The following is a 17,426-nucleotide window of genomic DNA, read 5'->3' as shown; positions in this document are numbered from 1 at the left end:
TCTGTCTGTTGTGTAATAAAGAGTCCATCAAAACTGCAAAAAATTAGTGTTTGGAATGTCTTTTCCTGCTTTTGTTCTAAACTCTCAAAATGCAGGGGTTATCAGATATACAGTTCAAGTGGCTTGCCAGGCATTTCTCAGATAACTGCACAGAGAGCACAAAAAGTTGCAGCCAAGGTCAGTCTTGAAAAGATTAGAATTCAATTGCCAGCCCTCACATTTTGATTTCAATCTTTAATGTTTCCTGGTAAGTGCTCTGTATTTGTTAGGTCTTATGTTTGTCTTGTCGTGTGTTCTTGCCAAAACTTCTCATAAAACTCCTGACACTATTGAAGATCTGTAGAATATAATGACATAGACAAATAGATGTATATATAAAAACCCCAAACCACTCTGTCAAGGTATTTCAACTCACACCAGTTATTCAAGGTTCCTTTAAAAGGGTGGACTTTGACAGGCTTCAAAGCTTCAGGCCTTCAAAACTGCAACACCCTAGTCCTCCCTCTTCATCCAGTATACAAATGTAGCATTTGCCAAAAAAAACAAAAAAAAAAAGGAGGAATTTGCAAAAAAAAAAAAAAAAGGAGGAATTAATAAAATGTATTAGTGGGACAGCAGCAATGTGCAGCAGGTTTAATGTGTTGTGTGCATTATAAATGCACAGAAATGCAATATAAAGCTCTTCTCACCTCACAGTTGCTTCCAGCAGGTCTCTGAAGCAGTTGACCAAAATGATAGCTGGATTTCAAATCCCTTCTTTTCTGTTTTTTTAAAAATTCTGATATATAAAGATGAAGAAAGTAGGAACAGCAGAAGTAATCAGGCAATCCTACAGTTAGGTAGCAAGAAGGAATTTGGAACGAAGAATTATGTCATGGTGGAAAAACTAGTTTATCTTTCTTCCAGCTATCCATTGTTGACCATCTTTTTTCTTCCCCTTTCCTACCACACTGAAATGCCCACTCCTTTACCTTTCTAAAGTGCAGGAGTGCTCATTTGAGAGGAATGGAACCTGGAAATGTGAAAACAATAGCCTGTGATTTACTGTATTCTTGGAACTTCAGGCTGGTTTCCTCCCTGAAATACAGAGATAAACGTGGGTAGTTCTTAAAAGCTATCTTAGTTTGACTGTTGTGAGCAGTTACATAGCACTAGGGACAAGACTGATTTGCTGCCTTTCCTGTCCCTGTGCATAATAAGGTACTCTGTGTTTTAGGATCTGCTTGTCTTCCAAAATCAGAATTTTTCCAAACTCAAGCCAAATTTCTGTCTTACCTGTCTTTTCAATGAATTATTTTTGTTTTGACCTCTTCTCTAGATGCTGTTATTAGAGTCTGACGTGTTCTGCAGCTGCAGGAAGCAGAGCAGTGACCTGACTGCTCTTGAAAGTTGTTGCTCTAATCACACAGGATATCATGATTTCATTTTGTACCTCCTAATAGATTAAAAAAAAAAAAAAAAAAAAGTTGAATAAAGCAGTTGTGAAAGTGAAAGCAGTATGTCTGGCACCTAAACATATGCAGGTGAGATGAGCCTGAGCTGAGCAAGAGTAAAAATGTCACTTCACTTACCAGCTGTAAGAGGAGGGAGACAATATCTGTGCAATAGCACAGACTGCTTCAGGTAGTTCAGGTCTGCACTGGAGAACTCTTCACTCTCTGTGGGAAGAAACAACTGCATATTAGAGAGGATGGAGTAAGGAGCCCAGGGCAGTTGTTTATTTTAAGTTTTTATGAGTTCAGGAGGTTGGCATCTTTAAGGACAATGTAGTGCTGGGATAATTCAGCTAGTTTGAAACAATCTAACTTGAATACTTAATCAACATGAGCACCCACATGGGCTGAATCACCCTGCAGATAATGTTACAGACACAGCCAGAGGTGTTTCATATTTGCCAAAGAATAAAATAAAACCAGTTGTGGTTTAAGGTGTGGGGATCAGAAATCAGGCCATGTGGCAGTGTTGTTTGCAGAACTGCTTGATAGGTCAAGTGCTCTACACTAGGAGAAGTCTTGGCTCTGTCTCCTGGTTGCTGTTCTAGAAAAAGAATTGGCTTTTTCAGTTGTATCCAGTGATGTTTCAAATTATGGATTTTGAGGGTAATAGTATTTTGGTAGATGCTTCTGGGTTTGTTATTATCTCCAGTGCTGCTTGACTTTATTGAAAGACTGAGTATATAATAATAAAGATTTCCTGTGAGGTGGCTAAGGGAAAGTTCAGTTCTTGTCTATATGAATGGGCAAGGTAGCAATATGCTCTGAGCAGCCTCAGCCCTTGCAGTCAATCAGTTCATCCCCTTTGTGCATCTGCCTGCTAGTTCAGAAATGGTTGCCATAGCCTGGGATTCTTTGTGGTTCTTACCCATGCTTTGTTGTGTTTGTTTCTTGTAGAAGGAGGACTGCCTTTGGACCGTGAGCCACCTGGACAAGGTGATGCAGTTGTGCCTTGAAGGTCAGGCCTGGATGGCTGGGATTTAAGGTAAACTTTGCTGAAAAATATATGCAGATCCGAACCAAGAACTATGGGTTGTTGTTTTTCTTTTTTTTTTTTTTTTTTCTGGAGGTATTTGTATCAAACATTTAAAGAAGAATCTGTGTCTGTGTTGTAATGCATACGTACTTTTATAAAACACAGTGATATGATAGTAAAGATTCCAGAGTAGCCCATAGGACCTTCAGAAAATCTGATTGGTATTTAAATACCTAGGAGGTGTTAATGCTGCCTTGGGAAGAAATGTTATTCAGTGAAGAAGTAGCAATAAGAGTTCCTGAAACTTCTTCTCAGAATTCACTGGGAGGCAGCAGGGAACTAAGATGGACCTCCTGTCCCAGCCTTTCTATTAGTCCTTCTTCCAAATATTCTATAACAGAATAGCTTCAACCATTCTAGATCATGTACAATTCCTTCAAATGTCATATTTTAATTAATTACAGATCTGTACAGTCTTTCATATTGCCCACTCCTGATGTTGCAGACTTTTGACTAAATATTTGCAATTTAGATTCAATTCAGTTTTTCCTTTTCAATTCTTAACTATGGAAAAGCCTTTCCCTATGTGAACACAAACCAGTAACAAAAGGGACCTTTTTGAGTGTCCAAGTGCACAGCAGGATCTGTTGGTCCCACAGAGGCAGAGCTTGCAAAATTTCTGTAAAATGTGGGATTAATCTTGCTCTTGGAGAATTGTGTAATTTTTGTTACTGGACAGATGTGATTTCTTGGATGTGATCAGGAATGTCTCAGTGGTTTTGAATCAGCAAAATAAGTATATAGATGATCTGTCTTTTAACCTTCCTAAAACAGAATTAATGTGTAATTCTGGTCATACTGCCAGGCAAGAGCTGTCATCCTGCTAGCTCTCTTGCCACGTGTAGCCCAAGTTTTCTCCCAGAGGTATGAAAGGCACCATTTCAGTTGCTGCTCCAGAATTATGTGAGAGCTGTTTTCCTTGCAGATTGCCATGGCTTCTGAAGTCTGGGAGAACACTGTATAAAGAGTAGAAGTTTGAATAAAATCATCTTCTGCTGGTTTTAACATCTTACTTAAAAAGAAGGAAAGTGAGAGACTGAGAACAGTGCTTACTCTTTCTTACATGTGCTAGAAAGCCTGAAAAGTTGTAAGGCCTTTCAATAGAAAAGCAAAACCTAACCTTGATTCCTAAAGATTTGAGCTTGGAGCATGATCATGGAAAACATGAACTGAATCTCGACAATTCAGGATTAAAACATATGAATAAAGTCTCCTCCAAAACTGTTAGAACAAGCACATCACATCACAGTTATTAGCTGCATACTTTCTGTGCAGTGAATAATTTAATGAAGGTGAGCACAAGTAGCGCGTTCTTGCAAGACTAATGCAGGTACTGAAAACTATGTGAAGAGTTATGGGAATTTAATTTTTAAGGGTAATATGGACTTAACTTCTTTCAACAAAGACTCAAGTCAAGCCTTCAGAGAACTTCTTGCTGGACTTGTTTCTTAGTGTGTACCTTTGTAAAATGGTTGTAAGCTTCAGAAGATGATGCTATTCACCCATGTGAATGAGTATTCTGCTGTATTTTTAAAAAATCAGCAACAAAAAAGAGGTTTATTTTAATAGAGAATCTACAGAACTAGAGTTTGTTAACAGTATGCGATTTACACACTTGATGTGACATAGCTGGACCTTGTCAGATAACTAAGCCATGGGCTATTTGGATATAGTCTTCAGATGAATGTGTTCATGTTTTTCCACAGCATCTTGGAATACTTGCAGTATTTACTGTACCTGTTACTGCCTTATAATATATATTTACTAAGCAATTATATGGACTTCAGATTATCAGACTGAAAAATTATGGGAAAAAATTGGTTATTTCTAGAGGTCATGACCAGCTTTCTGCTTGATTGCTGGAGTTGCATCTAGGACTGGCCAGTTGACTTTAGAGGCTGAGAAATGTGTATAGTCAGATGAGTCACCTATACCCACCCTCTTTTCATAGCATTACAAGAGAAACAGTTTATGGACAGGTATTTGTGTTTTTTAATTTATAGTATGCTAACTTTGCTGGCAGCATACCATTTATCACGTGCTGTCTGTATTGCATAGCTTCCACAAAGTCAACAAAGCCAAGGCTTCATGTGCAAATTCTTGTGCTGTCTTGCTGCACGCTTTAGCAGCCTTGCTTATATGTGAAGAAACATACAGTGTTCCTTCTAATACCAATGTATTTTTAATTACACAAATTTCAGCCAACTCTTGCTGGCTAATGTAGCTTGAAGAACAGTGAACTGTTTAATTTCTGCCATTTCGAATGGAATTGGAACATTGGGGATGCCCAGCTTTTGTAAATCCTGTGTCTGTGCAGCAGTCCCCTTCAGGTTAATGTTCTTGCTGTCCTAACTGAATGCTTCATCCTCTCCCTTCTGAGGATAAAGGCAATTCATGTATTTTCTGTTTATTTTCTAGGGTATCAGTAATATTGTTCCTCTCTACTATGGTTTCAGTTCAGCTGCTTTTCCAAATACTTTGTAAGCTGAATGCTTGCACCATTTTAAAAAATAGTGCATACAGTACCTCACAGTCCAATGCTGACCTAGCAGTTGGTTTTTTTGAGGTTTTTTGGTTTTTTTTTTTTTTTTTTCTGTTTTGAGAACAGTTTGTTTGAACTTCTGCATTTTATTGTTCCAGGACAATGGTACTGAACTTACTGCAAAAGCCAGGCTTACGGGAAATGTCATCCTGTCGAAAGTGGTTTGCTCTTACACAACATATGATAATGCTCTTCTTAAAATGTGTTTGTTTGGCACATAGGACTTGTTGTGCCTGATATTCTCTGGCAGTGTTACTCATGCTCAGTTTACCTGAGGATGGGAGAGTTAATATTGGGTTAGCCTGGTGTCTTGTGCAGGTAGTTGAGGTCTTCAGTTGTTCTTAAAGGTCTAGCAGCTCTTTCCCTTCTACCTTGTTGGTAAGGACAAGAGTTATGCCATTTTCTTCATACAGTCTCTCCCAGACTTTGGGATTCCATTACTTGAAGGCATCCTCAAAACTGATTTTTGTTGTCATGAATTTTACTTGGACCACTTGACCATTTGGAAATTTTTAATGAAGATGTCAGGTGAAAAAGGGTGGGATAAGAAGAGTGCAAAATCATCTTCCTTACTGCTGCATTTTTCTTATATGACTAATAATTATTGGTAAGAAAGAAGCTATGCCTGTTATCAATCCCAAAAGTTAACATGTGTCTCTGCACATGGCCTGGGTTGTTGCCAAATGTCCTTAGCTATTTATTGTGGTCAAAAGAGTACTGACTATTTGAGAAGTGTAAACTTTGAGTGAAGCCACTAATCCATTCAGTTCTGACACTGTGCTTCTTTCTGTAGTATGGCTTTTGAGGAGCAGCCTGTCCACCTGGGTTATTTGTCCCTAATTTCCATTCACTGAAAGATTTCTTTTTTGTTTTGGGGATCTGGATTACTCATGCCTCTTCCCAAAGGTTTTATTGCGGCACCCTACAGAAAACATTAGAAATTTTCAGCCTTAGGGATTTGTTTCCCCCCAAACCGTTGTGACTCAAGTGAGTTGCTATAAAGCCACGCTGCAAAGTGAGAGAGGGTCAAGAAATCTGACAAGTGATGATTCAATTGTACTGCTTTTGCTAATTTCTTTGAATTGTGGATTCTGACTTCATTAGTAGTGTCTACAAACATTGCTGTTTGTGACTTGCAACTGATACCTTTTCTAAAAACAGAAGGAGACAGGATAGAGAGTGCTCTGTTTATTTCAACAACCACATGCAACACTTCCAAAATACACTTGTGGTTGTATCGCAGAGTTATGAATCTTAGGTTGTCTGCTGTGAGTAATGTGGTGAGACAGTAGCTTAATATGTCCACACTTTATTTAGAAAAGGTAGTTCTTATCAGAGGCAAGGAACACCGGTGTTTCATTCTCTGTGCTTGCTGAATCCCTAAGGACAGATATCAGGTCTGTTGACAGTTTGTGGTGCCAGGACACAGCACCTCCCTCTCGGGGTCTGACTGCCAGTTCTTAAGGATTTTGCAATATAGAAAGAAATAAATTCCTTTCTCCCTCCAGCTGCTCACCCAAATGCACTTTTTAAGCTGTCCTGTGGTTTGATCAAAGTTAACAATGGGTTATGATATCTCTTGACCAGATAGATGATTTTTTTTTTTTTAACACTATTCTTTCACTAGAGAGGAGGCTCACAAGTAGATTGTAACAGTTTACCAAATTCTTCAGGCAGAGCCTAGATTATACCAATTATTGCACCTAGAGAATCCTGGAGATTTAGAAAATATTACTTACTTTTCCTCCTGTGGAATTAAACCTGTAGAGTCTGAGGGTGTGTCTTCAGTAAGACAATAATATTTTACTGTTCTGCCTACTTAAAAATCAAATAGAAGAGCAAATCCTCTCTGGCAAACCAGGACATGCTTAATTTTGGGATTATGTTCAGTTTGCATTAAAGATAAGCTGGGCTGGGGGATGTGGGCTTTGACACAAAACATGTGGCTTTATTCCCATGGACAGACCATGCAGCTGAACTGGGGGTTACTGAAGACTGTGGGACTGTCCTCCCAGATTTACCACCTTTTCCTCAATTCAGAGAGCAGGGAATTGTTCACCCCCGTGGCAATAACATCACTGTAATTTGTGTCTGATAGTGAAAGAATGAATGATTTCTTCTCCCAGAAAGACAGAAAGTGTTTGTGTTGGGATATGGTTTTTTCTTTTTTTTTGGTGTGGTGTTTTTTTTTTTTTTTTTTTGGGTTGTTGGTGTTTGGCATGTTTTTAAGATAAATAGAAAATCCTCTGTGAGTCACTTGAGGCTCTCACAGAAACTCGAATGTGCTAAATGGGTAGGTTCCCCTAGCTGAGCCAATGGGGGTGGCCAGGCACAGGCAACACTTTTATCCCACGAAAGGGAGGAGGGGTGAATGAGCCAGAAGATATAAGCTGAAACAAAGCCATGCTGTCCTTCTGAGTCATTCGCATACACTGGATGGGTAAGGCTTCCTGCTTCCTGGGACACAAAAGTGGGGTCATGATTCTAACAATGGATGCTGGTAAGTCGCTTTTTATTAAATTTGTCTGGGTTTTTTTCTTTCTGGGAAGTTTCTTCTTCCCCTCTCCCCCGCCAGCTGAAAAGAAGCTATGTGTAAAACTGGGAAGCTGAATTGTTAAATAAGAGAATGCTTAATCCAGACCTTGCATGCTGTGTGCACAACACTATGTGTTACCCTGGTGTTATTTCTTGACTGTTACTCCTTGAAGCACATATCCTCTCCTGCAAAGCAAGACCTCGGAATCAAAAGTGTTAATTTGTACTTCTGTCTTCACTGGGACAGAACCTGTGACCTGAAAAGTGTGTGATGTCTCATTCTCTTTGATGATAGAGCTGATAGTATCTAGAAGATACATTCTAAACGATAGACTTGTTGTAAAGGGATAGTGGTTAACTAATGGATTGTCTGTGGCTTCCTCTGTGTTTACAGAAATTTTGTATTGGGGAGGAAGAGGAAGAAACTGCTGTGTTTGTGTGGTAGGCAGCTCTGCTTGTAGTCAAGGGAGCCTATGTTCTATGAAAAAGCACATGCAGGATTTTAATTTTCTTTTAATTAGGTACAAACATGAAATCTCAACATAGTTTCTTGCATGATATGGAGAATGAATGTAGAGTGGTTTCTATAAAAGAAACAAGTGATCCCTGTCTTGCTTCTAGAGAGGGGGTGTGTTTCCATGTCATAACTTGCATCCTTCAAATTCCACAGTAATAAAAGACCTTGGATTTTAATGGTTATGGATAGGGCATAAAGCACCAGTGGTTGTGCTGTGGCAGAATGCTCTCGGCTGCTCTTTCTCTATACCAGCTGCAAGCATGCCTTCTGCATTTTTAAGAGCTCTGTTGGACTTTTGTCAGCAGTTGGTTCAGCTATTTTTTTTCACCACAATGCAGAAGCATAATGTGACATGTTCTACAAGCTCTATACAAAGTGATAAACTTACTTAGGCAGATCTTGATGGTCTGGTTTTTTCTGCATGTCACATGCTGAGTTTACTCCATGTTAATGAAAAGCTCACTGTCCCATGGATCTGAATTGATTCAGTTGGGCATTTGCTAGGTCCTAAAGAGAAAACTGTCTGTACCTTTGTATAGCTCTTTGACTTTACTGAGAGTTCCAGAAGGTGACCCAGCTGGATTCTTCATGCACAATTTAGAGGAGGCAGCAAACCAGCTCATTTCATCCATCCACACTTAATTGAGGTTGTTTTGTTGCTGTTTTTGTAGGTAACTAGTGACTCTTTTTGTGTTCAAGGTATGTTACATGCTTTGTAAATCAGTTAAAACCCAGGCCCTTTAACTGAGATGATAAAATTTAACATAAGCGTGAAGACTAATAAGACGGTGTAAGGCTGACAATTTTCCATTAAGTGGAAGGTGACAATTTCTATATTTTTATATTTTGAACCTTCCATTAAAGTAGCTTCTAGAGGCCCTTAAAGCATTTTGCATACCAGGAATTGGCAATCCTCTTCTACCCTTGCTTGAATAAGAAGGGTGGATGCCTAGATGTACATGTCCTGCCCAGTATTTTAGGAGGATGCCCTGGCAGTGTTCAGAATTTACATGCCTGTGGGGACAGAGATACAGGCTTTGTGCACAAGACCCTTCTTCCCCTTTGAAGTACCAGAGTTCCTGTGTTGTACTGGAGTAATTGATGTTTTGGGATGTGATGTTTTGGAAAACTGCTGGAATGTTAATAATATACATTTGAAAAAATACCTTTTATTTACATATACTTTCATGCTTGCATTGTGCACTGTTTCTTTGCACAATGCACTTTGTGAGGTGAACCATGAAGATAATACTGCTCACCAATGTTTTGTTGGATTCAAACCTGCTTTTTTTCAATGCCACTGCACTGGTTTCTCAGTAATTACTATGCTCTTGTAGTCCTAGTGGTAATTTTCAGTTATACCAACTTATATGGTTAGTAAGCATATATTTTGGAAGCTTTTAATTCTGCGAGAATTCTTAAATTATAGTTCTCAACTTCTTTGTGGGAAAATGGTTCTGACTACCTGAAAGGAAACATTGTAATTCAGGTTTATAACAGAGTATTCTAGTACTTCTCAAGTGTATTTAGGTTACAGAAAAATATGCAAGCAATTCAATGCCTTATGCCTTAATCTGGGACGTGGATAGTGCTCCATTAAGTTTATCTGCTTAGCTTTACCCACCTTTTAAAGCTGTGCTTGCCGCTCTTGGAATTGTTTGCTTATTTCAAATTATGTGTTTGCTTTATAAGTCAGGGCTGATAACTTCTTTTTTTTATGGGCATCAAGTACTTAAGCTGTTTTTTAAGAGAGTAAAACTTGTCTTCCTTAAGAGAATTGTAAGAATACTTGTGCATCTATTTTAAAATTCATTTAGTGGGCTTGATTTTGCTGTGTTTGCTTTAGCAGCCTCTAATTTTTGTCAGGAGGAGGACTGAAAATGTTTTGGATGGGGGGGAATAAAAGGGAGAGCTGCAAGACAGAGTTGACAGTATAATTGGATTTGAAGCAGCTACAGGCTGGGACTGTTGCAACAGCTGATTTGATCCTTCTGAGTTTCAAGAGCTATTTATGGTAGATTAGCTGTATCAAAGCTCTACTGTTCCAACCATAAAAGGCTGGTCCTATGTGAAGTTGCCACACTGCATTTGGCTTAGTCCTCAGAGGTTGGAGAGCCTATAGCTTTTTATGTGGATAAATCCAGTGATGGATGGAAATACTAAAGGCAGATCAAGGAATAACGCTGTTGAGGACTTCAGATGGCAGCGAACTCTTAAAAGGAGATTTTCACTAATAAATTTTTTGCTCTGATGTTTGGAATCAGCACTTGGATATAGCTCCTGCATATTTACTGCATTTGGTGAACGCATGCTTTTAGGAAAGCGCTGTTCTAAATTTATCTGACTTATCTGAATCATCTTGACTGCACATGTACTTGCCAGCCATGCATGTTGATATTTGGTAACTTTTGTGAAGTCACTTTTCTGTTTTCTACGTGGGTGAGTGTTAGGTCCTTGGGAAAAGAATCTTAGCTGATGTGAGAAACTTCTTTAAAACAAGAATTATGAAGTACTTGGCCAAAGAGAGCTACAGGCGTTATCAGTAGCTATTTTGAGAAGACTTTGACCCCTTTTGCTGCATCTGTACCTTCTTTCAGTCCTCTTTGTGTAAAGGCAGACAAGTGGATTTTTTTACAGGATTCTGAAGTAAGTAGCACCTCACTCGGGGAGCTTGCACGCAGTTGCTTGGGAATATTCACAGCATTGTCAGGTTGAAATGCGAGTGGGTTTATTCCAGCCCGTGCATGCCAGTCCTTCAACCTTCCTTAAGGCATTTTGTGTTTTTATTCTCGTGGTTTTGCCTAGAAGATGAGTTCCTTCTGCTGTGAATGGAAAGTGCTGTTGCTGGTTGGTTTGTGTGATGTGTTTCTCTTTTTCAGTTTTATTATGTTAACCTTAGCCACAGTACTACAAACAGCTGTAAGAACACTTCTATAATAACACAACTTTTCAGTGGTAATTTTCTCTTGTGTTTAAAAAGTTCTATAAATACATGTGAATGCTGTTGCATTGGATAACCGTGCTCTATTTTGAGACTTGGAGCATTCTGAGGAAAACTTCCTCCAACTTTTCATTCTCTTAGTTTTAAACATTACCAAGACACTGCAGGTAGAAGAGGTGGAAGTTACTGGCACTGTTTTACCTTCTTCTCCTGCAGCAATATCTTTCCTTGCAGTTCCTTCAGCCATTTGTTTGAGAAAATTTGCAGCACTGTCAGGTTGAAATGCGAGTGGGTTTATTTCAGCCTGCTTAAAGGGGGGGAATCTTAAGGGACAGAGGATTGGAAGGCGAGTTTCCTTGTTTCAAAGATATTCCAGGTACTGTATTTTAATCACCAGAAACACAAGAATAGTGTCCTTACCAAAAAATTTTCTGCTTCTCAATTTTCCTTTCAGGAACTAGCAATTTAGGGCCACCTTCCATTTTATTTGGATTATAAATCTGTATTTCTCTATCAAATTGATCTAGAATTTTTATTCTGAGTTACATAAACCTTTGTTTTAGCTCTGGGAATACCAGAAGGCAGAACATGTCTGGAGCATTACTATTTTAAAACCACTTTATGAATTCAGTGATAGGAATATTGTATTGGAATAAACTTCCCCATATAATGAATCTTTTATATTTTATAGGAGATTGAGTCCTTCTATCTGCAGAAGCAGTGAGGTTTAGGAAGAAATTGCCTGATAAATATACTCCTTCAAACATCTTAATTTTTGTGTTGTATAACAGATGTGTGCTTCAGTTCTGATACTGACTTCTAAATGTTTTTACATTGCTTCCAATAAAATGAGTACGTTTAATAAGCATCCTTTTTTATATGATCTGATTTTCTTTTCATTTGCTGATTATATTTTAAAAAGCGAGTTGCTATAAATTGCTCCACCATTTTAATATGCCTGTTGTGTTCCTGTAAACCTGCTAGAAGGTGTCAATGCCTTAAAGTCTTAAAACAGACCACAGAGATGCCAGATATGGAAGTATGATACCACAGTGTGCAGAAACTCTTAACTTGAATTTCAGACTTAAGTGCACTAAGGGTGAAATGTAGGAAACATTTTGATTGATGAAAAGCAACAATATCAGCTTATGTTTGTGCAGCAGAGGTTTAAACTTGTTAGAACAGGTAAATTTTCTTCCCTATCTCAGTTCAAAAATTAATTCTGCCTCTCCCATGTTGTTCTGTCCTGATTGTGTTGCTAAATGACATTTTTGGCAAAAATTTCCAGTAGGAAAGAGGATTTGAGATTTCTCTGAGCTTTATTCAGCAGGGCTGTAGCTGTATGCTTGACATTTCTTTGCTAAACTCTTTATATTTGATACTTTATGTGAGATAAAGGTGTAGGGGGGTAAAAGCAGTTATAATCTGTCCTTAACTATGCCATGTTTACTTTATATACAAAGAAAGATTACACTGTAACTGTACACAGAACTCCCCAGAACTGTCTAGTAGAGGAAAAGGAAAATGGTAATGCACATTGCTCCTTCACTATGAGTCCAGGTAGACTCAGAGATGGTGGGTGTGGGCCATTTGTGACCAAGACATTTAGACAGGTCATTGGAATCTTTTGCCAGTTTTCTGTTTGGAAAGTGTTCCTCTTACATGTCATAACACAGTGTGAGCTGAGGTTTCTCTTGTCTCTATGTTGATGAAGTGGTTTGAAAGCTGTATGTAGTTTAGTACATTTGTTATGCAAAAGGTGATTGTGTGGAATTTGTGGTTTGTGGTTTTGGGGGTTTTTAAATGCAGCATTGTCATTTTGCTTTCTTAGAATATGTTCACAAGATCAGATGTCTATGAAACCTTTAATTTAATATACAGAGGAGAAAATTGCACAAGCTTATTTAGTTTAAATTGCCATTGTTTGAGTTCATATTTGCTCCTCAATGTGTTGGCTGTTATGGATGGAAATTTCACTGTAATTTTCTGGAGGCAAAAGCTGTGGAATAGTTTGCAGTAACAGGTTGGCTGAGATTATTCACTTTGCAGAGGCCTTGCAGTCTGCAGTGCATTTTTCTTGCTGAATGCAAAAGCTTCTCTCTTCTGTTTCTGCTTGGAGAAGCCTCCATTTGACTGCTGCAGGGGAAGAGTGAGCTTGCAAAGGAATTAGTGTGCACAGTGGTCTCACCTTGGTAATCCCCTGCTTTTGCTATATTCCCAACTAGACACTTTGGAGTTAATGGACACATTGGAAGGTCGTGATTTTTAATGAGCAAAACATGTCCTACTTGGAGTCTGCCTTAAGCAGATAAGAATGCATTGGGTAACTGGTGGTAAAAATGCTTCTGATGTCACTGATTCACATGGTGGTGTGTTGAAGGGAGCCTTTCAGTAGAGAGGGTACAGCAATTATGCATTAACTCTTTGATGATTTATTTGGATTTAGTTCATGGAATGGTATCTCTTCGCTCTAATGATGCCAGTTTTTGGAGTTTAAAAAGATCTGTAAAGTCAGTTTTCAAAGACCCAAATTAAAGCTATTTGGCTTTCCAGGCATGTCTCTCTTCATGTACATAAAACATCATCACAGGGAACTTGGATATCAAGCATAATGTGTCATAATATTTAAGGCCAGATACATTTCTTAAGCAACTTGAGCTTCCATCAGACCATTATGAAGGAGGTGTGCAATTACCTGACAGACCTGAGCTGTTTGACACCAAAAAGTGCCCTGCTGTTACCAGTGTCTGTTACAAAGGGACTGCATTCAGATGTTAGTCCAGAGATTGTGTGCCAAAGTACTGTGAGAAGTAAATAATATTTCTGTGGAGTTAATGACTGCCAAATGTGCTCCTTGTGGCTAATACCTGTGAAACTCTTGACAATCATCAGCGATATGCAGGATTTCATTCTTTGTTTGTTATATTAGCCTTAGATTTAGCCAAAATTACTGTCTATTCCCTAAAATAAAACAAAGGTAGCACTGTCTCCCATCAGCTCTCTGTGGAAAGATGGAGTGTGGATTGCTGTTTCAAAACAGTTGCACCAAATGATCTAGAGAATATGCAAGTCATATGTGCTTCACATGTGACTTTTTCAATCTTGCTCTTCCTGAAAGAAGCCCAGTTAAGCTTCAGAGACAGCTAGAATAACTCTTTAACTCTTAGAAAATAATTGCCCCAGCTGTTTATACTAGAGTGAAAAATGAACAGTATTTTAGTGTCATTTTCTATTAAGTGGCAACTGGCCCTGAAAGCAAGGTGAAATCCTACTGAAAGCAGCATTTCAGGCAGCTGTTGGCATTCCAGTGGTGTCTAGGGTTTGGTAAGGCTAAAACCCTGTAGCCATGAGTTAGGTCTGGGAGCTGAGACCTGGGTTCACTTGGCTTTGGTGTCAGTCATTGTAACACCTGCCTCCCTTCAGTTCCAAGAAAAAAAAAATTGTCAGATGTTTTAACGCAGGCAGCTGGAACTGAACAACAACACAGTTATTGCTCCAGGAGCACTGGGTTTCACTTTTTTACTTCTTCATTGGGAAGAGAAGTAGCTACTTTTCACCAGTGAATAAAGCTAACCTTGAATGATTTATTTCCTATTGTAGTCAAACATCCAGAGCATATAACTCATTTGAAAAGCAGACTCAAGGCTTTACTGTTGGTAATTCTAAGCAACTTGAAGCTGAGGCAAATAAAGCTTACTGCATGCCCTAGAGTTAGTTTTTACTAACCTGTTTCAAACAAAAAGCATATGCTAACTCCCTGAGTTAGCTCAGCAAAAGCTGTGTGAATTGTACACAGTTGTACACTTTGAAAACACACCCCCCTCCTTTCCTTCTGATTGGATAGTAAGGGTTGGCTTGGCAAGTAGGGAAATTTCATGTTTATAGATGAAGGTTGAGTTTTAAAATGGGAAACTTCATTTCATACCTGTAAAATTAACTCAGGTCTTTAAAGGCTGCATTACAGATTTAAAAGCCAAATCCTCAGGTTGAAGTTTCCCTTTTTTTTTTTTTTTTTAACTTCCATTCCTTAAACTAAACTTTAAAAAAATAGCACAGACTGTGTTTTGGTTATAGAGCTCTACACTTTGAAATACTCTGTTTATCAGCACACAGATATGTAAAGGTATGCTGCAAATATAATGGTGACAGATGCAGTCTGGACATTGTCTAAATGCATTGTCAGTTTATGTGTGGAATTATTGGAAACTGTAGCTCTAAAAAAATCAACATTGCTCAACTGTACTCAGAATGAACAAAACCATTAGAAGTTTTCTTCTGGTCAGTTCTGCTTACGTAGCAATCATCTAGAATTGTGTTTCAACTGGCTAGAGTGGCTTTATACCCAAAACACTAGTCAATCAGATCAGTTGTGGAAGAAACATTTCTTTGCAAAAATTGTTTGCATTTGATGTATGGACAACTTTGAGTTTTTTTCCCCCCTCTTGTTGACATTTCTAGAAAGGATAAGGGTCTTTTGGCTTGTTCAGAGCAATAAGGACTAACTGAAGTGACCACATATGCTGACAAAGGTAAATATTATGAACTAACATGTAAATCTACCCTTGACATCTTTGAAGGATTTTGGAGGAGTGGGGATCAGGCAGGTAGACGTGTGTGTGTACACGTGTCTGTAAAGGGCAAACAGACACAAACGTGTTGCTGCCTTGAGCAGCTGCAAGCTGTGCAGTGAAGGGCCAGGCAGGCTCAGGGCTGTGCCAGCAAGGTTAGAGAGCAGGAATCTATAGCAAGCCTTCACCAGGGCTCCTGATTTCTGTGTGCATCTGAAGAGTGACCTGTCCAGATGAAGATACTGCAGAGGTGGGAATGCATGTTTAGGCAGTAGAAAACCTAGCCAGGTTAAGTTCCTTAAAAAAGTAGCCAAGAAATGTCTTGAAGTACATCAGAGCTCTGAAGGACAGGTTTGATGAATGCATCCTCATTTATGGCATAGTGTGCCAGATAAGAGATGTGTTCAGATCAGAGGAACTCTGAAAGGGACTGAAAGAGCTATGAAGTTAAAAAAAGTTTCCTATATATGCAAATGTTTGGCATTTCTCTTTTGATCAGAGGCTGGAAGCCTTTGCTGTTCAGTCATTAGATGAAGTCATAACCTTTTATATGTAAGAGCTATGTTTAGGTGGGCAAAGAAAAATGATCCATCCTGGCACTCACTCAGAGTGAGTCATAGAGACTTAGATTTTCGGGTGTTAATAGTGTTTCTGGCTGTTTGGACTATGTATATTTGCTGGCTATAAGGATTTGTAAGTGTTAAGTCAAAGGAGAAAACATAGTATCAACACTTCTGTCCAACATTTTGTTCTCTAAGTAATGTGTTCCAGACATGTTAGCCAGGATTCATAGCAATTACTAATTGCAGAAAAAACCCATAAAATCATCCATGAGGCTTTGTGTTCTTCGTAGCTTCCCTGCTTTAAACAAGAGAGGCCAAGAGTGGCCTTGCTATTCATTTCCTTGTAGACTGGTCCTTAGAGCTGTCTTGAAGTGGTTTCAGGCTTCAGACGAGTAAGTTTCAGAATGAGATCTCATTATTTCGTTTAATGCTAGGGTTACCAATTTTCTTCTTCTGACGGCCTTTAGGCAGCTGATAGTTTGGATTGGAAGATAGGAATAGTGGAAGTTGCAACCTTGCTTTAAAATACCAGTTTAAGGATCCTTCCCACTTGCCTTTCCATTCCCAGTTTGCTCCAGAACCACTTTCTCCAACAGCATCAGTTGGATACATGAACACACAGATCAGGGAGCTGCTCTCTCAGAAGTTTTTTCCACTTCCTCTCAGATCAATTGTGTTGCTCAGACCTGCTCACCATGGCTGTGTCAGGGTGGGTGCTGAATTAGCAGCAGAGGAAGAGTCAGGGTTTGAAAAGAGTTGCTCAGTGTGGGAATTAGCGTGTAGCACAAGTGAGTAGGGAACACTGTTGGCTCAGGTTAGATGGCAAGAGAAGGGACAAAAACCTAGAGGGTCTTTGAGCTCTGTGAGGTTCCTCAGTGCTTTGCTTTCATCTCACCAGGTGAGATGTCAACATTTAAATGTTTGTGATACAAGGTCTATCATACTGTGCTCAGGACAGCCTCGGTTTGCTTGATTTACAGACTAAGTAAATGATGGTAAGACATGCCAGAAAATACGTTGTGTGAATGTTGGGCCAGTATTTTATGCAAAAGAGAATTTCTCTTTTATGTTAAAACATTGTTTGATTCTTGGACCAAGTCTACTGCTGTGTCTTCTAGCCCAGTATTAAAACTGCCCACGATCTACTTGCCTCTGTGTAATGCTTCTGGAAGAGTATCATGAGGACTTATGTTTGAACAGTCTTGTACTTGAAATTACTTAGTTCTGCACC

The 17,426-nt window shown here is 38.9% G+C and overlaps 1 protein-coding gene across 14 annotated transcripts in view; it reads left to right on the top strand.

Annotated features, from left to right (window-relative positions):
- Positions 1-7,269: 7,269 nt before the first annotated feature.
- SVIL (supervillin) overlaps positions 7,270-17,426 on the top strand; it is a 101,920-nt gene continuing 91,763 nt past the window's right edge. For 6 of the 14 annotated variants that reach the window (XM_066315419.1, XM_066315485.1, XM_066315476.1 and 3 more), the window contains exon 1: positions 7,492-7,571. In XM_066315419.1, coding sequence (XP_066171516.1) covers positions 7,508-7,571 — 64 coding nt within the window. In that variant the 5' untranslated portion in view covers positions 7,492-7,507. Of the gene's footprint in view, positions 7,572-17,426 lie in introns of all 14 variants that reach the window. The other 8 variants (XM_066315400.1, XM_066315427.1, XM_066315409.1 and 5 more) reach the window with 4 other exon arrangements.

Source organism: Sylvia atricapilla, chromosome 1, assembly GCF_009819655.1.
Source record: "Sylvia atricapilla isolate bSylAtr1 chromosome 1, bSylAtr1.pri, whole genome shotgun sequence".
NCBI lineage: Eukaryota > Metazoa > Chordata > Aves > Passeriformes > Sylviidae > Sylvia > Sylvia atricapilla.
This window is presented reverse-complemented; position numbering and strand designations above follow the sequence as displayed.